The sequence below is a fragment of the Brassica oleracea genome, chromosome C2, assembly GCF_000695525.1.
Source record: "Brassica oleracea var. oleracea cultivar TO1000 chromosome C2, BOL, whole genome shotgun sequence".
NCBI lineage: Eukaryota > Viridiplantae > Streptophyta > Magnoliopsida > Brassicales > Brassicaceae > Brassica > Brassica oleracea.
In genome coordinates, this window is record NC_027749.1 from 11,183,713 (window position 1) to 11,209,853 (window position 26,141).

At 36.3% G+C, this 26,141-nt stretch overlaps 3 protein-coding genes and 1 pseudogene across 3 annotated transcripts; 3 read left to right on the forward strand and 1 right to left on the reverse strand.

The window, feature by feature from the left end:
• Window positions 1-7,879: 7,879 nt before the first annotated feature.
• Window positions 7,880-12,203, forward strand: LOC106323430. Its single transcript, XM_013761558.1, has 4 exons — window positions 7,880-8,675; window positions 8,785-8,868; window positions 10,683-11,274; window positions 11,849-12,203. The coding sequence occupies exons 1-4, from the start codon at window positions 7,880-7,882 to the stop codon at window positions 12,201-12,203; spliced, it is 1,827 nt and encodes a 608-aa protein (XP_013617012.1).
• Window positions 12,204-12,866: 663 nt separating this feature from the next.
• LOC106323431 lies at window positions 12,867-14,906 on the forward strand. Its single transcript, XM_013761559.1, has 2 exons — window positions 12,867-13,010; window positions 13,827-14,906. Exons 1-2 carry the CDS (start codon window positions 12,867-12,869, stop codon window positions 14,904-14,906), a joined length of 1,224 nt encoding a protein of 407 aa, XP_013617013.1.
• Window positions 14,907-19,745: 4,839 nt separating this feature from the next.
• On the forward strand, window positions 19,746-21,250 carry LOC106323432 (annotated as a pseudogene).
• A 902-nt stretch (window positions 21,251-22,152) lies between these two features.
• On the reverse strand, window positions 22,153-23,253 carry LOC106323434. The gene has a single exon (XM_013761560.1). The coding sequence runs from the start codon at window positions 23,251-23,253 to the stop codon at window positions 22,153-22,155; it is 1,101 nt and encodes a 366-aa protein (XP_013617014.1).
• Window positions 23,254-26,141: the final 2,888 nt, after the last annotated feature.

Sequence of the window (26,141 nt, forward strand, 5' to 3'; positions counted from 1 at the left end):
AGGCCCTTTGATTTCAGGACAATCTCTGTGTCTAATGCCCATTGTAAATAATTATCTCCAAAGAGATTTAGGGCAGCATAATCTAGATTACAGATTTTCGACATCTGTAATCATATATCACTCAATCTTTATAAGAAAATAAATCGTGTGACCAAGTAAACAATCGAGTTAATGCATTCCTAATAAACAAGCCACACGGCTATAGGGGTGATGTGCAATGAGGCCACACAGCCTAGGTGATGTATGATGCGGCCAAGCAAGCAATCATGTAATGATCAATGCATCAGTAAGTAAGCCACACGGCTATGAGGGTTTAATGCAATACAATCAAGGCCACACGGTCATACAGTCATGATGCAAGCAAAGAGGCCACACGGCTAGATAGATATATGATGCATACGATCTTAGCTTTCGGATTCTATATGTGATCAAGGTGATATGATGTATGGAAGCCACACGGCTATGATAGTAAGGTGCAATAAAGGCCACACGGCCAAGCTATGATGCAAACAATCTATGTTGATCCAATTAGGGTTTTATCATCTTAGCAATACAAAATGTGGCTAGGGTTTCAGATTTTATGAGAATCAAAATAATCTAGCACCTTAGCTTTCAAGACATCAATTAGATCAGTCAAAATAACAAGAATCAAACCTAAACTCAATTTGGATCAATATCATGCGATTTAGGGTTTCAAAGCCCTTAGGGATTCAAATTCGAGATTTAGGGTTTCAGATTTAATATGCAATCAATCTAGCTGACTTAACTCACAATCAATAGAATAAATCAAGCAAGCAAGCCTTATGGCTAAGGTTTATGCCTCACGGGCAAGAAGAAGCCACACGTCCATGAGGAAGCCACACAGCCAAAACAGGAAAACAAGCCGCACGGCTAATGATTCAATTCAGGATCAATGCATATAGTTTGTTGTGTAATTTCAATCCTAGCATATATGCATTCTATCAAGCAATGTACTCAACACAAGCAAGCTAATCGGCCAAGCAAAGAACAATCATACTTGATTTCAATTTCAATTTCAATACCATCCTAACATGAGATTCTAAGTGCAATTGCAATCAATCAATGTGATTAGGTTTAGGTATGAATGCAACAAGGCCACACGGCCACAAGTATGATTATGTCTAGAACAGTTTAACCTAATCATATAGTTTCAGATTTTAATTTTTAAACAATCTAAACTAGATCATTAGGGTTTTGATTTAAACATGCCAATTACTTCAGATTCAAGATTCAGTAATCAATATTTCTAGGTGATCAAACAAACAATTAAGTTTCAAATCAAAATTAAAACCGATTTTCCAATTTAGGATTTTAGGGATTTCGAAACTTTGATCTTTGATCAAAGAGATTTGATTTGAGATTCAAAACCTTTAAGGTTATTTCAAGGTTCTGATTTTAATTGATCAATGGATCAAATCTCGATTTTAAGGTTTGGATCGAACTTATAGACCTTCGATTTACTCATAGGGTATCGATCTATTATCCTATGGCTTTCATCCTATGGCTTTCATCCTTTTAGAGATTATATATTAGGGTTTCAATCTTTACAAAACAACCAGATTCGATTCATGTTTTCAGATTTCGAATTACCTTTAGGGTTTTGAAGATTGTAGAACCGGACCACCAAGAGAACCTTGAGCTGGACGGGACGTGAGCTGGAACAAGCTGGAACGCGAGCTGGAACGAGCTAGAACGGACGCGTGCTGAGGCGCGAGCTGGAACGGAACACGTCTGATCGGGAACGCGAGCTGTAGCTGTCCGGGATGTAAGCTGAGAACGGATGGAGCTGAGGCTGAGATTGTCTAGTATCAGGAACACCTTAGGGCTGGGGCTGATCGGATGAACACGAGCTGGAACGCTTGCAAGAACAGATTAGGGTTCGTCGGGTTCGGATTAAGGTTCGAAAGCAAATAAGCGCGCACTGTATTGGTGTGTGAGGGCACGTCGGTGGTCAGATCGACAAACGGTTTGCACTGGCTGATTCGTCTTGGCAAGAGCTTCGATTTGATATCTTGATCGTTTTCTGGGTCCTCGCGGTTTGGGAGAACGGCCTCTTTGAAGTTCCGAGGTAGATTATTTTTGTTTAGGGTTTAGGGGTTTGGTTTTAGGCTCAGGGTGTTAGAGTCTATCGTTCTGATAACGTGTTGTAAAACGAAGGTTTTAGGTCTGAATATTTCTGTGTTTTATTAATGAATAAGAGATCCATTTATATAAGGTTTACATGAGAGATAAATGAAAATACATAAATGGAAAGATTACAAATCATAAACATAAATGAAATAGGAAAACTAGAAGAATGGAAAGGCTCTAGCCGACTTTCCCTCTCTCTCTATGCCGCGGCCGCCGCATAAATGGAAAGATTACAAATCATAAACATAAATGAAATAGGAAAACTAGAAGAATGGAAAGGCTCTAGCCGACTTTCCCTCTCTCTCTATGCCGCGGCCGCCGCCTCTCTCTAGGGTTTGGACCGTCTCTCTCTCTAGGGTTTGGACCGGTTATGGACCGGACCGATTTTGGACATCCACCAATTGATTTATAACACTTATTGTTTTGTGTCTAATTTTTTATGTCATCGATTTCAGTCCATAATCAATAAAACAGTTTTCCCTAGGCTAACTATATGAGCTATCCAAACAGGTTCAACTTCGCTTACATAGTAGTAACTTGCTGTTCGACACGTTCTCCTTTGGCGAGGGGATCGGCTTTAACATTCATAGTACGAGAACAATAAGAGATATTAAACTCAGTAAACTCATTTCTGAGATGTCAGATTGCATCTAGTTCAAGTTCCATCAACGGCCACTCGTGAGTCGTCATGAATGATTTAACCAGCTGAGCGCAATCTGATTCGAAGTGTACGGAGTGAAAACCATGTGCTGAGACTTCATGAAGTGTACGGAGTTAAAGCTTTTGCTTCTGTATGCATCAGTGATAGTGTTTGCGGCCACCCCTTTGCTCCTATTAACATACTTTTTTTTTTTCTGTGGAAACAATATCAAGCTAAAACAATCAAGTGATTAGTAATGAAAATTGTAACAACCAAGTAACATGGATGGTTTTGGTTTCAGATTTTAAATGGAGCTAAGTTTAGAGCGATGAGTCAGATATCTAAAGCTTATAATAAACATATTAAGGATTTTTTAAGGAAAATTCTGTTAAAATAATTTCCATATAAATATAATTCAAAAAAATATTTTTGAATTATAAGAATACAGAATATTAAAGTTAAGAATTTTGAATGTAACTAATGAAATTTCTAGTATTATACTAACTAAAATATAAAGCTTAAGAAATTTATCAACTTCAATACACCTATATTTATAAAACTTTACTTTTTTATTTTTTGTAAGTGTTGAATTTATTTGGAATATAAAGAAATTAAGGAACATATAAATTTAACATATTATATTGCTAAAATATTGTATTTTGGATAAATTAATAAATGTACTAGGATATATAAACATAACTAGATGATTAGATTTATAAACAAATACAATTGAAAAATGATCTACATAGTTAAAAATGATCAAATGATAAATATGTTATGCAATATTTCATTTTGATTGGTTTAACATCTAATCATAATATGAACAACTTACATATAGTTGATCAATAATAAATATTATTCATTGAAAATAAGAAAACATCTGCCATTTCTCAAAGATTAAAAAAATATTAGAAAATAAAATATGATAAAAAGTATAATATTTTCTTTTTTTAAAAAAATATGGACATCTTGTACTAAAATGTATAGTTTTGAAATTGTTTTTCCACTATTAAAACATGTCTGGTTTTTTTCTGTGGGAATTGATTGTCTACTGTGACAAATAAAAATAAAAACAAAAATTAACTTTAACATCACTGACCCTAAGTTGAAGAATTCCCAGTTTTGAATTTAAAACATTAAGGGAAAATGTTTTACGAAAGAAAAGAAAAACAAATATCTCGCTTTCCGCTAAAACATCCAAAATGAATTACCAAATATTCAACAAGGGAAATTCATGAAGGAGTAAAGTGTACAAATAAAAGTAAATCGTAAATAACCGACCAACTTAACTGAACCGAACCCGGCCCATTTTGAATATATATTTTAATATTTTTGTTCAATTTTTTAGTTTTTAAAATTTTTGTGCGATTCAAACATTTGTTATAACCTTATCTGAATTGAACCAAGAAGGAATCAAACTGAACCGAACCTGACCCGACCCAAAAAATAGTAAAATCTAAATGAAACTTATGAACATAGTACCAAAAATCTGAAAATCCAAATCAACTGAACGGGACACCAAATGCCCGACCCTAATCATAATGACGAATAATTGAATTCAATGTTGCATTACTTTTTAAGGTGGTAGATATTTGTAAACGAAGGATACATAAATACTTTTTGATTAGTTTAGTATTTTTTAAAACTTATATTATTATTGAGTTTGTTTGGAAACGAATACATATCAATTTCAGATTATATATTGCATGTAACATTGTTTGGGTTTTTGGCGATAGATGTAAGTTAGTTCTTAGATTACTTACTTTTTTTATCTGAATTAAATAAACTAAAGATAAAAACATCAAAAAATTAAATTATAATTTTGAGAGATGAATGATATGTCAATAAAAATCATTAAGTTGAATTTATTTTTAATATATAATCGAATTTATAAACTTAGTTGGGATGATATACCCACAAATTTATAAAACTTAGTTGGGATGATATAACTTAGAAACCTTTGCAATTTTAGATCCATTCATTGATGATGATGTTTTCTTCTGTTTTCTTACAAGCTTTGAGTCACAAGAACCTGCCAGATATTCTTGATATGAATAGGTTACTCAATATCCCTTTTTTCTTGAGCAATGAGTCGGATATCAAGCATCAAGAGCTGTATATAAACATATTAAGGATCTTTTTTTTAAAAAAATATGTTAAAATAATTTACATATAAATATAATTCACAGAAAATTATAAGAATACAAACATTTTAAAGTTAATATTTTGTATGAAATTAATAAAATATCCTATATATCATTTGAGAAGCATTTTTAATGAGTAACCTTAAAAGTGTAAGTTATTCACATAATTATCATTATGATTAGGTTTCATTACCACAAGCATTCTCACATCTCATACTTTAAAAAACTGTTCTCTAACTCGATTGATTACACAATATGCCATTAGACATAATTTGTATATTATTATCACATATTATCATATTATCATCGAATTTTATATATATAATAGTTACCCTAAGCTGAAGTCCCAACATTAATCTAAACAAAAAAAAAAGAAATACGACCCAAACCGTTACAAAAAACATCTGAACATGACTTAGGATCTATGCACTTTGGGTTCGGGAACAACCAAATCCAAACCAAAAAAATGAACTAGGATCCAAAAATATCTGAAATTAGTTAAATATGCTAATTTTTGTATATTTTAAGGTAACTTAGATATTTTGAATGTTTTATAATTTTTATTTGTTATTTTAAATATTTTAGTTACTTTAGGTAATTAAATTAGTTTTAAATTAGATTTTTGACTATATATTTTGAATATTTTAATTCAATTTTTTAGTTTTTTTAAATTTTTGTGCGATTTAAACATTTGTTATAACCTTATCCGAATTGAACCCAGAAGGAATCAAACCGAACCGAACCCGACCCGACTCAAAAATTAGTAAAATCCAATTGAAACTTATGAACATAGTACCAAAAATCTGAAAATCCAAATCAACCTGCGGGATACCAAATGCCCGAGCCTAATCATATACACGAATAATTGAAATTATATATTTTGTTGAAAGTAGATATTACTATGTGTTTTGAATATTTGAAGGCTTGTTGAGATTCCAACAAAGATTCAAATTCATGGCATATGCAAGGAGTAATGCCAACTCCAATGAGACACTAAAACACTAAATTTGGTAACAATTTTGAAATTGCGAAGGTGTTTGTGAAAGCGGATTTATCTAAGGAGTTACCGACGAGGATAAAGTACAATATTCAAGGGAAAGAAACAATAGTTGACTTCACTTATCCATGGCTTCCTCCGAAGTGTACTATATGTGGTAGATGGGTTCACTATGCAACGTTTTGTAAAGAGGATCAGAAGGAAATAAGAGAGAATGGAAGTATATCAGAAGAAGTTAAGGAGGCAAATGGGCAGGAAAGTGAAGTGACTAGAAGTGTAACGGAGCATGAGGTTGTTAATGAGAAATCACAGGAGGAGGCAGTAGCAGGAGAACAAGAGAGAGTAGTGGAGAATGGTAAGGAGAATGAAGGGGGGGGGGATAAATGAATGGCAAAGAGTTTCACAAGAGAAAGCTAGTAGAACTCCAAAATCAAAAGATCTGAAATTTGATCAAGTGATGATTGCTACTCCTTCGAGGTATGCAGCATTGAGTAATTCCGGGGAAAATGGGGAAGATATAGAACAGGAGAGATTGTAGGATTGGAAGAAGAGGATAGAGAAGTTGTAGAAGAAGGTACAATAAATAAAATGATAGAGGATGCGATTAAGAAAGTTGAAGAAAGTAAAGGAGGTAACACAAGGCAAATGCTTCCTAGAATGTCGAAGATCAACCACAGAGTTCTATCATCAGAGACTTCAATTCAAGCTGGAGATAAAAAATCTTGGGGCTTTGAAAAGAGGTTTCCGTAAAAATAATCAACAATGGTGGGGTTCTTTTGGAATGTGAGAGGTTTCAATAAAGCAACTAAGCATGCTGTGGTGAGGAAATGGGCTAGTGATCAAGAATTTAATTTTGGATGTCTTATAGAAACAAGGGTAAAGGAGAAGAAAGCAGGAAAGATTGTAGAAGAGGTGTTTGCTGGGTGGAATTTTATGGCGAATTACGAATATAATCGGTTAGGACGTTTATGGGTTGTTTGGAGATCTACTGTGTGGTTAACTCCTGTGTATAAGAGTGCTCAAATCATCACTTGCTCAGTGCTTCTTACAGGAAGTAAGGAAGAATTTTTTTGCTCGTTCATTTACGCATATAATACCATGGAAGAGAGGAAGAGTTTATGGGAAGAGATGAGAAATCATCATGATGCTCCGATGTTTAGAAACAAGAAGTGGATGTTAATGGGGGATTATAATGAGATTATGGATGGGGAAGAACACTCAGGGTTTGAAGACTCTCCAAAATTACCACCGGGTATGAGGGATATTCAGGATATAATTCGCTACTGCAAGTTAACAGATATGGGGTATCAGGGGCCGCGTTTCACGTGGTGCAATAAGAGAGAAGAAGGTTTGATCTGTAAGAAGCTAGACAGAGTATTTGTTAATGAAGAATGGTTGTATAATGATTCTCATTTGGAGACTGAGAAAGAGAAGAAGAGAAGACCATTTAAGTTTACAAATGCAATTTGTAAAATGCCGGAGTTCAAAATGTTAATGGAGGATCAGTGGAAGGATTATGAAGCTTTATTCCACTCAACTTCTGCAATGTTTCGCCTCACAAAACGTTTGAAAGCACTGAAACAACCCCTAAGAGCTCTGAGTAAGGAGAAACTTGGAGATTTATCAAAAAGAACCAGGGAGGCGTATCAAACTCTTTGCACTAAGCAGAAGGAAACATTAGAAAGCCCAACAAGCGAAGCAATTTGAGAGGAGGCTTCTGTGCATATGAAATGGGAGAGATTAGCTGAGATAGAAGAAGAGTGTCTCAAGCAAAAATCAAAGGTCCATTGGTTAGATATGGGGGACGGGAACAACAAATTCTTTCACAGCTCAGCAAAAATAAGGGAGATTCGTAATGCTATACATGAAATCCAGAGAGAAGATGGGACTCTGGCAATTGCAGGGGAGGAGATCAAAAAAGAAGCATAGAGTTTTTTCTCAGATTTTATGCAGAAGCTTCCTCAGGGGTTTGAAGGAGCTACTGTGGAAAGACTTAAAGAACTCTTGGGGTTCCAATGCAGTAAAATGGATTGTGCCAAACTTGAAAGGGAAGTTACAAAAGAAGAAATCAAAGAGGTGATGTTCAAAATGCCTACAAGTAAATCGCTGGGGCCGGATGGATACACTTCAGAGTTTTTTAAAGAGGCTTGGCCGGTGATTGGTGAAGATATAATCATTGCTATTCAATCTTTCTTTACAAAGGGGTTCTTGCCAAAGGGATTAAACTCCACCATTCTGGCTCTCATACCAAAGAAGGAAGAAGCAAAAATGATGAAAGACTATAGACCCATCTCATGTTGCAATGTATTATATAAGGTAATCTCTAAGATCATCACCAATAGATTGAAAGGTATTATGTCGAAGTGTATTCCCCTAAATCAGTCAGCTTTCGTCAAAGAGAGACTACTGATTGAGAATGTTCTTCTAGAATCTGAGTTGGTGAAGGATTATCACAAAGAAGATATTTGTCCAAGATGTGCTATGCAGATTGATATATCAAAGGCTTTTGATTCAGTTCAATGGCCTTTTCTGTTAAACACTCTGCAAGCTTTGGGGTTCCCTGAGAAACTTATCAAGTGGATCTCTCTGTGTATCACATCGTCTTTGTTCTCTGTTCAGGTTAACGGCGAATTGGCGGGTTATTTTCAGAGTAAAAGAGGTCTCAGACAGGGCTGTTCGTTATCCCCATGCCTATTTGTTATATGTATGAGTGTGCTATCAAAGATGATAGATGAAGCTGCTGGTAAAGGAGAGATTGGGTATCATCCTATGGGCAAAAATATTGATATCACCCACCTTTGTTTCGCAGACGACTTAATGGTTTTTGCTGATGGGACAAAAAAAATCAATAGAAGGTGTCTTGAAGGTGTTTGAAGAGTTTGACAGAATGAGCGGTTTGAAGATCAGTATGGAAAAGTCGATTCTTTTTATGGCGGGTAACACAATTCAGAAGAGGGATGACATTCAAAACCACTTTCAGTTTGCGACATAAGCACTTCCGGTACGTTATTTGGGCCTTCCTTTACTCACTAAACGCATGACCATCTTAGACTACTTGCCACTGATAGAGAAAATTAGGAAACGAATAAGCTCTTGGACAGGGAGATTTCTTTCATATGCGGGTAGATTACATCTCATAAAATCTGTAATTATGAGTCTTACAAATTTCTGGATGGCTGCATTTAGACTCCCGAGTGGTTGTATTAAAGAGGTGGAAAGAATCTGTTCTGCATTCCTTTGGTCTGGTCCATTTCTAAATGGCAGGAAGAATAAGATTGCTTGGAAAGATATTTGTAAAACAAAGCAGGAGGGTGGTTTGGGGATAAGGCCTCTGAAGGAAGTTAATTTTGTGTGCTGTATTAAACTGATTTGGAGGATTCTGTCATCTCAATCTCTGTGGGTCAACTGGATTAAGAACTATCTTATCAGAAAAGGATCTATATGGATGGTACAAGATAGTACGCAAACTAGTTCTTGGATGTGGAGAAAGATACTAAAGTGTAGAGAAATAGCAAAATCTTTTTACGGAGTGGAGGTTAAGGATGGTATGAAGGCTTCGTTTTGGTATGAGAGGTGGTCTCCTTTGGGTGTCTACATTATATGCTCAGTGGCAGAGGTCAATATGATTTGGGTATTCCTGCTAATGCAAATGTCGCGGCTTGCTGGAATCACAGAAAGAGACAACACAGAATTCAGATTCTAAATAGAGTGGAGATGGAAATTGAGAAGTATAAGGCTGATTGGAAGCAGGAAGATGATATATCAATGTGGAAAAATGAGAAGGGAAAGTATAAAAAGGTATTCTCTACTAAAGAAACATGGCTCGCAATAAAGGAGAAGCATCCTTTGTGCGATTGGCATCATGCTGTGTGGTTTAAATATGCAACTCCAAGGTATTATTTTATACTTTGGACTGAAATTCATGAGAAGCTGTCTACTGGAGAAAGGGTCAGAAGTTAGAACCAAAATGCTGATGTATCTTGTGGGTTTTGTCAAGAACCTTTGGAGACAAGGAAGCATTTGATTTTTGAGTGTCCATACTCTTTACAGATTTGGGAAACGCTTGCAAGAGGTGTGATGGGTGATCTGGAATGAGAGGGCATTCTCAAGCTCACATCACAAGCTTCAAGCTGGAGCAAGCTTACTCTCTTTATAACAAGACATGTATTTCAATCAGTAGTTCACGCCATATGGAGAGAAAGAAACAGAAGAAGGCACAGAGAAGATCCGGCACCAAGCATGCTTCTAATTAAGAGAATCAACAAGGAGATGAGGAATAGATTCACTATAATTAGGCAGAAAGGAGATATGGAGTATGAAGGAGGAATGACCTTATGGTTTAGGACAAGATAGAGGTTTTGGAGTTTATCATATAATTATAAAATTGTAGTAGTTAAAGTTTGGAGAAGATAGAGAAAACTCTAAAATAGGTAACACATGATGTAACAAGGTATTTTTTTTTTTAATTCAATTTAACATTCAATTCAAAAAAAAAAAAATTTGGTATAATTTTATCTCTAATGAGAGATCAAAAGTTACACAATCCACTAAATTTGGTGTACGTTGAATCGTATTGAACCAAATTCATTATACTAAATATTAAAATAGTGTATTTTTATTTAATTACGGATAGATTATCATTTTAATTTTTAGTTAAAATAAATATATCATACTATTTTATATTTTTTATTTCACATTACTTCTCAACCTCCATGCGGCAAACCTTTCCTTGTTTTGTCATTGCCGCAAGACCTTGTCGAGAGTTTTCCCATCATAATCGTCGTCATTCGTTTGAAAAAGAAGGTGTCTGTGGATTTGGTGCACAATGATCTTAATGATACTATGGTAACGATCGGGGCATCTCATGGGTGGGTAGCTAGTCTGAAGGACGATGGAATCCTGCGTCTCCATGACGATCAAAACCCGTATGCATTGTATAAAGATCCCATTTGCATCCCACTGCCTCCTCTTGTGACTCTGCCACATTGTCAAACCAAAATCATCACCAACGTGTCCATGTCATCATCTTCTCTGGAGGATGATGAGGACTGTGTCGTGGCTGTCAAGTTCTTGGGTCCTCAGCTCAGCTTTTGCAAACCAGCTGGTAAGAGTAAACTAGAGTGGACCAACGTCAAGTTAAACTACCCCTGCTTCTACTCCTCCCGTGTCATGTTTTCCAAGAAATACAACTTGTTTCTTATTCCCGGATCCGGAGGCCACCTCATGGGTGCATGGGACCCCTGTAATCCCAGCGATCGCCTTATGTTTGAGAGCCTGCGATTTGAAAACCCTCCCAAGCTACCCACTCCCGTACACGAGCTTATGGATTCATGCTGCATGCAGTGCCGTGCCAACAATTTGAACTGCCATAAGCGAATTAAAATAAAATGCCTACACTAGTACAGTTAGTTATAAATGTTTCGTAGTTAAGTCATATAGTAGAACCAAATAAAAGCTAAATTACTAAACAAACTAGTTTTTGTTTTCAAAAAAAAAAATTGAATAAACTATTAAATTTAAAACTTTTAACCAGCTCTATTAAAATAAATAGAACAAATAGAACATTAATATAATATGTGATACCCATTAACAAGTATAAAATAGCCAAATCAAACAATTTTTTTTATATAACACAACCGTTCTTTATTTATTTTAGTGTATTTTGATAATTAAATGATTATATACTATTATGGTTGCTTAAGTATGAAACCATAAGTATATAATGTATTCTTGTCTTCTTTATTCGAACTACCATAAAACTTTTAACCTTTAAGTATTTCATTTATATTTTTGTTACTTGAACTTAGATAGATGAAACTAGCTAGAAAAATATGCCCTTAAATGTTTCTAGAAAATTTGATGCCATAAGCCAATGTTTCAAAATCTAACACTGAGGCACGGCTCTGGCTGCATGAGCCAACACTTGGTGGAGTCAACATCCACCGGTGAAACTTTCTTGGTTAAGCAGTATAGGAAGACAGCCAAGATCGTCGAAGGTGTTGCTCAAATGAAAACAGAATATTTAATGGTGTACAACCTAGATGATGAAGGAAACGCGGTTTACACACAAGACATGGGAGATCTGACCATGTTCCTCTCAAGGTCTGAACCTTTCTGTATCCCTTCTACTTCCTTTCCTGGTTTTCGGCCCAACTGGGTTTACATCTTGGATATGTCAATCTGGAGCTCGATGGTTGCCCCTTCTTTGCTTCAGTTAAAAAAACCCCCGCTCCTTACTATATTCCACCTCGAAATTATCCTCCACGGTTAAAAAGCAGATTGCACTGGTGTAAAATATTATTCTTGTTTTGAGTTTTGGAAGAGAAGAGAGTATTCCGTTTGAGATTGGTATTGCTGCATTTGTTCCATTATCTTTTTATACGTTATTGGACTCTTTTGACTATGAATTTAATTAATTTAACAATCATATTGATCAACATTTTAATTATACCCACTAAAATGATGATCTCTGATCATGAAATTTGTATGCAAACAAGCCTTTGTTGAGATTAAGATCCTAATTACGCATGGGCTTTTTTTTTTTCTCTAAGCTGAAGTTCCAACATTAATCTAAACCAAAAAAAAACACTATGACCGAACCGTTATAAAAAATATCCAAACAGGACTAACCAAAACAAAATCTGATAGGATAAAAAAAATATCTGAAATTAGTTAAATTAGATTTTTGAATAGTTTGTATATTTCAAATATTTTTGTTCAATTATTTTTCAGAGTTTTTTTTTAGATTTATGTGTGATTTTAGACATTAATTATAACCTGATCCGAATTGAGTCCATAAAGACTCGAACGAAACCGTCCCAAAAATTAGTAAAATCTGAATAGTAATTATTATGAACATAGTACCAAAAACCTAACAATCTAATGAAGTAAAAGCTGTTTACACTCAAGAGTCCAAGACAATGGAGACGTCACCATGTTCCTCTCAAAATCTGAACCTTTCTGTGTCGCTACTTGTTCCTTTACTGGTTTGCTTCGCAACTACGTTCACATCTTAGATGTTGATGAAATCGGAGGTGTTGATGTAGCTGACATCCCCTTCTCCATCGCCAGTATAGCGGTAAAATGGGTGGGCTGACCATTGGTTGCCCATGTGCAAATACAAATGAATCTATTTTGGTGACACCCACTTGTCCATGCGGATTATAAATGGACAAGAATCACAAGACCAATGGGCATTAGTGGATTTGGAATATGTTGACGTGGTCGGTCCAATGGTCACAAAAAGCTAGGGTTTCTAAAATTTGAGTTTTCCGGCTAAAATTACAAAATTGAGTTTTCCGGCTAAAACTACAAAATTGAGTTTTCCTGCTAAAATCTTAATAACGAGTTTTCCTGCCAAAATCGGAAAATCAAGTTTTTTCGCTAAAACAGTAAAATCGAGTTTTTCCGTCAAAATCAGAAAACCGAGTTTTCCCGCCAAAGTCATAAAACCGAGTTTTGGTAATAAATTTTGCAATTGCGTGGATCTTTACAATAAGCATTTGTATAAAGTATATTGTGTGAAACTATGGACTTTTGTGAAAACTCATTTCAGTATTATATTTTTAAAGTTTTTGCAAGATATAATAGAGAAGAGAGAAGAGAAGGTTTACCTGTAAGAACTGTCGCAGTATATTGGTGGGCAAGGCAATAAAAATCAATAGTAAATTAATTAATATATTTGCTTTCAGCTAAGAACATCCAATAATAAACTATCAAATATATTCATTAATATCATGAAGCAAAGAGTAATAAATAGTAAATATCCCACCAAAACCTTGCCGTGGGGGGCAACTGGGCAAGGCTATTTCTGTGTATTAATGGAGAGAAGATGGAACATGATCAATCTCTCTCAGCTTTTTGCTTAAAAGATTCTCATGTCTCGGTTTTTCAGTCGGCTCCGCGTTGGGGTGAGAAGATCCTCCTCTGTTTCTCTTCTTATCTCCAAACTTCCAGCTTGCGGCAAACCTCTCCATGTTTCGTCATCGGCGCTAGACCTTGTCTACCATTAGAGTCTTTCTATCATAATCGCCTAGGAACACTCAGCATTGGCATTGTCAATCCAGAAAAAGGCTGCGTCATTCGTTTACCAAAGAAGGTGTCTGTGGATTTGGTGCACAATGATCTTAATGATACTATGGTAACGATTGGTGCATCTCATGGTTGGGTAGCTAGTTTGAAGAACGATGGAATCCTGCGTCTCCATGACGATCTAAACCCCTATGCACTGTATGAAGATCCCATTTGCATCCCGCTACCTCCTCTTGTGACTCTACCTCACTGCCAAACCAAAATCATCACCAACGTGTCAATGTCATCATCTTCTCCAGAGAATAATGAGGACTGTGTCGTGGCTGTCAAGTTCTTGGGACCTCAATTCAGCTTTTGCAAACCAGCCGGTAAGAGTAGTACACCAGAGTGGACCAACATCAAGATCGAAAACCCTTGCTTCTACTCCTCCCGTGTCATGTTTTCCAAAAAGGACAACATGTTTCGTATTCCCGGATCTGGAGGCCACCTCATCGGCTCATTGGATCTCTGCGAACCTAACGATAAACTCAAGTTGCAGTGCGTTGGATTTGAAAACCTTCCTCCTAAGCTACCCACTCCCGTACGCGAGCTTATGGATTCATGCTGCATGAGCCAACACTTGGTGGAATCAACACCCACCGGTGAGACTTTCTTGGTTAAGCAGTACAGGAAGACAGCCGAAGGTGTTGCTAGAATGAAAACAGAATATTTAATGGTGTTCAAGCTAGATGATGAAGGAAACGCTCTTTACACTGAAGACATGGGAGATCTGACCATGTTCCTCTCAAAGTCTGAACCTTTCTGTATCCCTTCTACTTCCTTTCCTGGTTTTAAGCCTAACAGGGTTCACATCTTGGATTTCGAAGAAACCGCATGTGTCTTCTGGTGGATGGTTTCCCCTTCTTTGTTTCAACTGATAAAAACTAGAGGTGGCAATTCATGAACTTGCCCGCGGGCCCATTAGGACTTGTTGCGGGGCGGGATTGGTCACTAAGATTCAGGCCCAATTTTTTAGCGGGCCTCGCGGGTTGAACTTGTGCGGATTTGGGCCAGAAGCGGGATGGGCTCGGTGTGTACCGCGGGACGCGCGGGATCTGCACAGACGTCGTCACTTTGAGTCTTCAAGCTCTCACCGAAAAAATAACCTGAGAGAAATGACGATTAGAAAGCCAATCTCTTATGGCTTCTCCTCTTCTTTGATCCATCACAAAAACTTCGATCCACGAAAACAACTTCTCCATGCATGTTCTTCATCTTCTCGTTTGATCAATGTAGAGTCTCTTCTCTGTTTCATCTTCTTTCTTTCCTTTTGAGCCACTATTCAAGAACTATGGGCCTTTTGAAGTTGCTGATGAACATCAATGAATTCAGGTAAGGATAAAGTTTTCGATTACATGTTCTTTTGCTCATTACTGTGATTTAATTTGTAAGGAAAGATAAAAATTTTGGGTCTAACTCTTTATTGTCAATTACATGATCTTTAGTGAAAGAAGAACAAGATATTGGGTCTCTTTTGTCTCTTATCAAGCGACTACACATTGACCAATCATGTAAGTTGTTCTGTCTCATTGTTGTCTCTTATCAAACAGCTTCTTATCGACAATATATGGATTATTTTAGTTGTTCTTGTTTGTTGTCATCAAATCAATGTTTGTCTGTAGTTGTTCTTGTTTGTTCTCATCAAGACAAACGTTTAAAATGTTCTTGATTCTTATCGAGAATATATGGAGCTTGTTTTGCGATGTTTGCGTGAACAAGAATATTGTTGTTTGTTCTCATCATGTCAAATTTGGATTTTCCATTGTTACTTCAAAACACTCAGCGCTCTTCGAAGAATCATATGTTGCTTGCTTTGTTAGTCAATGAACGCAACTCTCACAAATCTAGTTATCTAAAAACAATGACAGCTTATTATGGTCTGTGTCAATCGTCTATATAACAGACAAGAAACTCATATACGTTTGCGGCATCTGGTCTGTTAAGAAACTTGAGAAGCAAGCAAGATGTTGCTATGTTTCTTGATTATGTGTTTCTAATTCTGTCCAGATCAATGCATTGTTTTCTTGTTTTGTTTTGTCTTGATGACTCGAACTCAAGATTGTATTGTCAGGTTGTTTAGGTTTTATTCTGTTTTCACATCTTCAGTTGCTTGATAATACACATGGTTCTGGTTTTCTATTTTAGTTATTAAGTGACTTATAAGTTTAAGTCTTTTTTCTGTTTTAGTTGTTAAGTCTTTTTTCTGTTAGTGGTTAAGACAAATGACAATGCTTCTAACAATGATTACAGCGCAAAAAACTTGAGTTAAACACAAGTGTTTGTAACAATCCAAAGATTTTGAACAAACCAGTTTTTCTAATGACTAGTAATGACTTCTTTGTCCAGGCGTTTATACTTTAAATTTCTATTTTGATGACAAGAGTTTCTGTGTCCAAATGTTTAGAGCTAATGACAAAACTAGTTTTGGTAACCGAACAAGAGTTTAGATGTATATTTTGATTTTTGTTTCTGTGTCCAAATGTTTAGAGCTAATGACAAAACTAGTTTTGGTAACCGAACAAGAGTTTAGATGTATATTTTGATTTTTGTTTCTGTGTCCAAACGTAAGTGAGTTATGTCTGATCATGTTGTTTTGGTGTATGCAGGTATGATGAACCGACGTCCCGCGGGCCAACCCGCTTAGGCCCATGTACCATGCGGGTCGGGATTGGTCAGCCCTCGACAAGACTGCATCCCGCGCGGGACTGTCCAGCTGAGACCCGTTTGAACTGAAGACCGCGGCGGGGCGGGACGGGATGGGACGGGAAGACCCAATTGCCATCTCTAAATTAAAAACCACGCTCCTTACTATATCCCACCTCAAAATATAGTAAACTAGTTGGGAATTGAAGTTGGAATTATCCTTCACGGTTAAAATGCAGATTGCACTGGTGTAAAAGATTATTGTTGTTTTAAGTTTTGGAAGAGAAGAGAGTATCTCGTTTGAGATGGTATTGCTGCATTTGTTCCATTCACTTTATAATTGAAGAAGAAAAATCGTTATTGGACTCTTTTGACTATGAATTTAATTAGTTTAGCAATCATATTGTTCGACTTTGTTAATTATACCCACTGAAATGACCTCTTGATCATGAAATTTGTATGCAAAGAAGCCTTTTTGAGATTAAGTAGTAATGAGGCATGGGTGCTTTACCCTAAGTCCAAGTTCCAACCTTAACCCTAACCAAAATGATCCGAAATCCAAAGAAACGCTATTAAAAAGGGAAAATTGACAATATAGAACAACTGAACTAAAGTATTGTCCCCTTATAATAAAATCAATTTTTGTCACTTTTGGACATTCACTACCTTTTTTGTATATAAAAATTCATATCAATTTTTTTAGAATGCAAAAAAATCTGGAAAATAGTATATTTGATGTAGATAAACAACTGCTTATAAGAAAAATATATTTGGATTCAAAAAATGTTTGAATAGTAATTTCAAAAATGGGGTAAAGGTGTTAGAAAATTAGATCTACCATCTACGGAGGTTTAGAATGTATAATCTAACCAATACATTGTGATCTACCAACCGTAGAATGCGCAATACACCGAAAACATTAACAACTACTAGGGAAGAATATAAAATCTTCATTCCCTCTATGCTCTACATAACCGGTAGATTTGATGCGCTATAAAAATTAATTAATCTACTAAGGTAGGAAATGCATTATTCGAATTGTCTTTTAGTCTACATTGGTGGTATACAATATTTTACCAGACCTTCTAATTTCTAAACAGATAGAATGCAAATTCTACCTAATAAAATTACAAAATCCGAAAATCTAGCCAAAAACGGTTAGGAAATATTCAATAAATCTTTTAAATATTTTTTATTTCCTTTTTTAATTTTTTCCCTAAAATCTAGTCTTCTTCTTCAACATAACACGATTTCTGAAATTAAACGTGGAAGTTCTTCTTCATTTTTTAGTTCTTCCAAACTATTGTTATTCTAAAATACAAAGATTAACATCTATGCTTCATGTGGTTTGTGGAAATCGTCGATGGACAATGGATGGGGATTTCTTGTTGATGAAGAAAAAGGAGGCAGGTTACTTACTTTAGACACAAGTTCAAGCTTTGAAAACCTAAAGGTTATGGTGTGTGAAGACTTTGTAATTGATGTAAACATGGTCAATATAGAGCTGGGTTATTTACCTTCCAATTTGATCAATAGCATCTACTCACCACATGTTATCATCACCAGTGATAGGCAAGTTGATCAATAGCATCTACTCACCACTCCGACAAACATAGACGGCCAAGAGAAAAAAAGTGTCGACGGCGGCGAAATGAAATCGCCTCTGCTTTTAGAAACGGGAGTCGGAGACGAAGAAAGGTTTTTTTTGTTTTTACTGCTTATGTTTCGTTTTTACTTCTTACTATTAACTGTATTTTACTAAAAAGGACAAAACAGGTTTTTCATATTTTTTTTGTTCTAAGAGGACAAAGATTGGGTTTTTTATTCTAAGGGGACAAAAGTATAGTTCTTTTGTTCCTTATCACTTCTTTTGTTCCTTATCGGCAAAAGTCCCTAAAAAATATCCAAACGATTTTTATGACCTATATACTTTCAAGTTCGGGTACAATCAAACCGAAAGTTGAACCAGGATAAAAAAAATATCTGAAATTAATTAGATATGTTAATCTTATATATTTTAAGGTAACTTAGAAATCTTAAGGATTTTGTAGTTTTTACTTGTTATTTTGAACATTTTAGTTAGGTTAGTAGCTTAATTAGTTTTAAATTATATATTTGAATAATTTATATATTTTGAGTATTTTGGTCAGTTTTTTTTAGTTTTTTTAAAGATTTTTGTGCGATTGGTATTGGTTATAACCCGTTTCGAATCAGACCTAGAAGGAATTAATCCTACAGACCCAAAAGTTAGTAAATCCGAATGAGATTTATGAGCATAATATCAAAATATGAAAATCAATCAACCAAACTGAATCCGAATGGAACACCAAACATCCATAATCTTAATCACGAATAATTGAAACTAGAATCGGGTCCGCGCACTCGTGCAAATCATTATTGATCTGTAGTTATATATGTATATAATATATACACTATTTTTTGCAAAGTGATTTTTCGGAACGGAACTCTCGCTTAAAAGTGAGACCGGTTAAAATCAATGTTAACCTTAATAAATATATTCAATTCTTATATAATTAAAAGGAATTTCATATTAACAACACAATATGTAATGTATCAATTAACGCATTAAGAAATTTTAAAGACACATGTTCAATAATGTTGATAAGTATAATATATACTAGGTGTTTAGGCCACACATTATCTTTTTATTTTAAAATACATATTTTAGATTTTTGATAATTTTTATTATAATTAATTTTAATCATTTATCTAATCAACAGATTTTAAATTCGTTGTTATTTTGACAAATTATGTAATTTATTCATTAAAGGTATAAGCGATGTTAACCGCTCTAATTCTTAAAGTGGGAGCTCGAAAGCTAAAAAAAATTATTTAGAAAATAATAGTATATAGATTTAACCAATTATTATCCTTTTGGTTCACACGAGTTTGAAACTTCTCCATGGTCTAAACTTTTTTTCTTTGGATTATCTGACAGGCTTAAGGTTCATATTAATTTAAACCCTATTCATGAAGCAAAGAGTAATAAATAAAAATAAATAGTAAAGATTTTAGGTGGAGAAGATTGAACATCATCAATTCTCTTAATCTCTCTCAGCTTTTTGCTTAAAGAATTCTCATGTCTCTGTTTCTCAGCCGGCTCCGCATTGGGGTGGGAAGATCCTCCTCTGTTTCTCTACTTCTCTTTAACGGCTTCTCAACTTCCTTGCGGCAAAGCCCTCCTGGTTTTGTCATCGCTGCAAGACTCACAGTTTGCTATGCTAATCAACGTGGCTTGACTGATCTGGACAAGAGGGTACCGATGAACTTGGTGTATCCTCACATTCATAATGATGATAAAACGCAAAACGATCGGGGCATCTCATGGGTGGGTAGCTACTCTAAAGGACGACGGCATCCTTCGTCTCCAAGATGATCTAAACCCGTATGTATCGGATACAAATCCGAAACGCATCCCACTGCCTCCTCTTGTGACTCTGCCACACTGCCAAACCAAAATCATCACCAACGTGTCAATGTGATATAGGAAAAGAAGAGGACACGTGTTAACTAATAAGAAGACTAAAGACGAGGACACGTGTAGGGGGGAGATTGGAGTTGTTGAAGATTCGGTTGGAGTTGGTTACAGAAACGAGGAAGAAGAAGAATAAAGAGTGGCGAAGAGGAATCATTTGGAGATTATCAGATATTTTGAGTGAACTTTTCTTGAGTCTTTTCTCTGAGAGTTTGTGAGATTTTCTTATCATCGTTATTGAGCTGTTTCTACTTGTAAGCTCTTGGCGTGGTGAGATCGATTCTTTGTAATTCTTACTTTGGATCGAGTTATACGAAATCTATATTGATCATTGAGTTTCGCTGTATCACAATGTCCTCATCTTCTCCAGAGGATGACGAGGACTGTGTCGTGGGTGTCAAGTTCTTGGGACCTCAGCTCAGCTTTTGCAGGCCAGCTGAGAGTAAACCAGAGGGGACCAGCGTCAAGCTCGAGAACCCTTGCTTCCACTCCTCCCGTCTCATGTTTTCCAAGAAAGACAAGGTGTTTCGTATTCTTGGATGTGAAGACCACCTCATCGCTTCATGTGGTTTGTTCAGCAAGAGGGAGCACTTTATGGTCAGATGGTGCAAGAAGACAATCGAGATGACCAAAAGTGGCGTAGCCACAATGAGAAGGAAAGCTCTAAAGTTGTTCAGGTTAGACGAGGAGGAGGAAGGAAACGATATGCTTCAGAGCGCGCGGCTGAACGGGATTTTTTGGATTCGTTCTGCAAGAGCGAGCACTTGGTGGAGTCACCAACTGGTGAGACTTTCTTGGTTGAGCAGTACAAGAAGAAGAGAATTGTTAAAGAAGGTGTCGCTAGAATGAGAAGAGAGTTTTTGATAGTGTACAAGCTAGACAATGAAGGAACCCCGGTCTACACTCAAGACATGGGAGATGTCACCATGTTCCTCTCAAAGTCTGAACCTTTCTGTGTCCCTTCTACTTCCTTTCCTGGTTTGCGTCGTAACTACATTCACATCCTCGATGTTGATGAAATCGTAGGTTATGATGTAGGTGACATCTCCATCGCTACTGCAAGTGGTACATTTTATTCCCCTTATTATTTTCCACCAGTTGACAACTAGCTTTGTAATGTTCTCTCTGGGATTGTTATGTGTGTTCTCTTTGGGGTAAAACAGTGACTATATTAAGCTGATCTTATATGTTTCCAGTACTCCATCTCATTGTGGACAACATGTCAAATGTACAACAATGATACATAGTAAAGGTCTTTTTTTTTTTGAGCAACTACATAGTAAAGCGTCTATATCCAAGAGAGAAATGGAATTGTTAAATATATATTAAAAATAATTTAGTAAACACAGTTTCTATTCTCTGTATATCAATGAAGAATAGAGTCGTTAGCAACAAGTCTTATATAAATATAAATATAAATATTAGTAAGCCAATCAAATAAAACCAATTTAAATTAATTTTTTAGTTCATTGGGTGAGTTTACATAACAATAATCATATTTAGGTAAATGGTTATCATGTCTCTGAAATTAGGTAAGTGGTCATGCACTTTTGGAGTATAAACGTTTTAGTTCTTAAGTAATCGTTATATGCAGGCTACAAATTGATGATCTCATTTTGCAAAAAATCAACATAATATAACAGTCGGTGAAGAAAACTCAATTCTTTATTTATTCTCTCTATATATCTCTTTCTCTTCCATTCGTTTGTTGTGTTCACTTTTCATTGTTTCTTCCAATCCTCACATTAAACAATTATTGGAGCTTGTTGGAATAGCAATCACACTAAACAATTTCAATGATCTTACATCATGCAAGTCTCATGAACTAGCATATGAAAAATAAAGACCGAGGATAAGAAGTTGAATAAAATTCTTAACTAAGTCAAAAGAGTCAACACCAACATTAACTAGTTTATAGTGAAGGAACACATGCAGCATGAAATGTGATAACAAAAAACAGCAATATATTTTGAGGTAACATGATTACTGATCATGATTACTCAACCTAGTATTAGACTATATTTTGAGGTGGAATATGGTAAGGGGCTACGTAAGGACAATTGCCACCAATGATATTGGAACAGGGCACACTAATATAAACGTTCTCGTCAAAATCCAAGAAGGCGACCCGGTTAGAGGTCATGCCAGGGAAGGAGCTAGCAGGGACACAGAAAGGTTCAGACTTTGAGAGGAAAATGCAGAGATCTCCAATGTCTTGAGTGTAAACTGCGTTACCTTCATCGTCAATCTTGAACACCATCAAAGCTTTGGTTTGCATTTTCTCTGAACCGCTAGCCCTAGGCCTCCTGTACAGCTTAACCAAGAAAGTTTCACCGGTGGTTCCTGACTCCACCAAGTGCTCGCTCGTGCAACACGAACTCAAAAGCTCACGTTTGGTCTTGCTCAGGTTGGGAACGTTTCGAAACCGCAACCTCTGGAACTTGGGTTTGCTCTTCTTGTCTGTGCGGGCATCCCACGATCCAATAAGGTATCCACCAGACGCGAGAATGCGAAACATGCCGTGTTTCTTGGAAAACACGACAGGGGATGAGTAGAAGCAGGGGTTTGCGATTCTGATGTTGGTCCACTCGGGTTTACCTCCTGGTCTGCAAAAGCTCAGCTGAGGTCCAAAGAACTTGAGAGAGACAACACAGTCCATGTCCTCGGGAGAAGACGAGGACATCGCCATGTTGGTGACCATTTGGGTTTGGCAGCGAGGAAGAGTGACAAGAGGAGGCAGGGGAATGCGTTTAGGGTTTGTATCAGATGCAAAAGGGTTTAGATCATCTTGGAGACGCACTATGCCGTCGTCCTTCAAAGTAGCTACCCAGCCATTAGATGCCCCGACCATTAGCATTTCATCTGTATCCACCAGATCCAGAGGTACCTTCTTTTCCAAGTCAGTGATGCAAAACTCATTAGCCTTAACAATCACAAGTTTTCCAAGATCCTCTCCACAAGGAGCAACTGTGAGGACGAAGCAAGGAGGGGTCTGAAGCAAGGAAGAAGATGAGTAGCTATTAGAGCTAAGAAGAAGTGATGATCTTTTCACCACCGCCCCTGCAGGTTTCCCATGGCAGAGCTTCCATAACCTTCTGAGAAGCAGAGACATTAATAGTCTTTACGAAAAAAGAAAGAAAGCCTTTGATATTTAATTAAGAATCCGTAGTCTCTTCTTCTTTTTTTTTTTTGGTCAAAGAATCCGTAGTCTCTTCTTCCGTTATTAATATAGAGAAGATGTCTTGCTGACCACGTTTTGAGTTATATTTTAAATATTTATTTTACTTTATTTTGTTGTGCGAGAGAAAAACGGAAATAAGATATACTAACTTTCCGTGACCAGAAAATGAATATTAACTACATTTTCTATATTAAGAAATGAAGGAACACTGTGTTCAGATTTATATTCTTGTCAACTTCGGTGTCTTTAGCCAACATATTTGTGACGTGGCATCCATAGTTCAAATCACAAATTCATATTGAACTATAATAACTAAATCGATGGTTCATGACTACTCTCTCCGTTTCAATTTAATTGTCGTTGTTTGGAAAAAAAATCATTTCGAAATAAATGTCCTTTTAGAGTTTCAATGCAAAATTTATTAATAAGATTTTCTATTTTATTTTTTTATTGGTTGAAAAATAGTTAGGTGTATAGGTAAGTGTGTTTTTGTTTTGAACATATACAAAATCATATGTTTTTTTAATATGTGTGCATAAACCTATAACGACAATTAAAATGAAACGAATGTAATACTATATACACTCTTAACATATGTTTTGTCTGTTTCACAAAGAGTCTCGCTTACACATTTTTCACGCATATTAAGAAACTGATTGAAAATCATTTATATTTTCATTAATGTTATCTATTTAACCAATAACATTTTAGATAAATAAGTTTATTTATAAGATCAATACATTTTATAATTAATTTTGAGCTAAAAGTATATATAAATTGCATTGAAATTGTAGAATGACATTTTTTATGTAGTAAAAAAAAAATGCTAAAGTGTCAGTTAATATAAAAGAGATGAATATATAAGTGTGAAAACTAGGGTTCTATCTCGTTTCTCAGAGTGGTGGATCTTCTTTCCAGTAAGATTAAGGCATACACAAATCTTACAAGAACATAGACCCAACACATCCTGTCATCAAATACATGGAGGTGGTCAGATTGGTTTAGCTCCTCTTATACTCTTCAGTCAGAGAAACTTGTGGATTGGCTGATTCAACTAACTCTGTTCACTGACTTAAAACCTGGAGAACATTCTCCAAAAAGAGCCACCTTCATTTCACCCTTTCATGGCAGACTATGTGTTGGTTTTAGTAGCAACGGTCGACTAAGAAAGAAGAGTTTGAAAAGCAACTTGGTGATAAAGCAAACTACAGCTAAGGAGACAGCTCACGTGACTATCCTTGCAGGACCACATTTTCTATATTTGTTCCAACACCGAAGGAGCATGAGTCGTTTGTCTTGTATCAAACAAGGGCCCTGTTTGATACAGATAGTACAAGGGCAAATAAGAGAATTCGTGGAAGCTGTCAAGGGAACTAGGTTTTGGTCTGAGCTGTTATAAGTAGCAGAAGGATGCAAGATAGAAAACAACACTTTGAAGAGAAAACGAGTGGAGGCAGCAAGAAAGTAAAGAGCTTTTATTTCTGTGTAAGCTGAGTGAGAGTTCTTGTATACATCAGAGTAGAGAAAGAAAACAGAGAGAAAGACTTTGTAAGATTCTTTTGATTCGTGTTTTCTTTGTAACTCTTGTAACTCTGGAGTCTAGTGGATTCCGGGACAAAAGATCCCGGCCAGACGTAGTGACCTTAGTTAACAGGCACGAACTGGATAAACGTTGCTGTGTGCTCCTTTTGTGTTCTTGTTAAGTCATGCTTCTTCAAGCTTGACTTACTGTCTTTCTCATCTGTCCGAGAGTGTGCTTGTCTGAACGTTCTCTGAGCTCCATCTTGGTTTGTTTGTGATTGAAGCAGGAGAAAAGGAGTTGCCTTTTGGTTCACGTAATCACGACAAAGTGGTATCAGAGCAAGGTTGTGCTTACCTCGTGGTGTTAAGCAGTCATACTGACTCTTGAACCATGACGACGTCTACAAGAGTGGACCTTGAGAAGTTTGATGGACACAGCGACTACACACTATGGAAGGACAAGCTGCTGGCGCATCTGGATCTGATAGGTTTGAGCAAAGTCTTGGAAGAAAAGGAGAGCTCAAAAGGAAAAAGTTCAGATCTGGATGAAGCTGAAGGTGACAGCAAAGAAGCTAAGGAAAAGGAAGAATCTTTGGCTGAAAAACGGAAGAAGGCAAGAGGCACTATCGTCCTCAGTGTCACTGATAGAGTTTTGAGGAAGATCAGGAAGGAAGAGACCGCTGCAGGGATGATCAAAGCCTTGGATAAACTCTATCTAGCTAAAGCCTTACCAAACCGCATCTACCTTAAACAGAGACTCTACAGCTACAGGATGTCAGAAAGCCTATCCACTGAAGCGAATATAGATGACTTTCTGCATCTCATAGCTGATCTTGAAGATGCAGATGTGATGGTGTCTGACGAGGATCAAGCAATCCTTTTACTAATGTCTCTACCTCGACAGTTTGACCAACTAAGAGATACATTGAAGTATGGTTCAAGCCGAACAACACTAACTCTAGATGAAGTTGTTGCTGCTATTTACTCAAAGGACTTGGAGTTTGGAACCAGCTCAAAGAGTTCCAAAAGTCAAAGCCAAGGAGAAGGTCTGTATGTCAGGGACAAAGGAGAGCAAAGAGGAAGAGGTGAACGCAGAGAAAGATCCTCAAAGCAGAACAAAGCTCGGTCCAAATCTAAGAACAAGAAGGTCTGTTGGAACTGTGGAGAGGAAGGTCACTTCAAGAATACCTGTCCAACCAAGAACAAACCGTTCAACAAGAACAAGGACCAAGCCACCACAAGCAGAAATCAAGGAGAGGCAGCAATGGTACAGCGAAATCATACTTATGCTGTTGGGC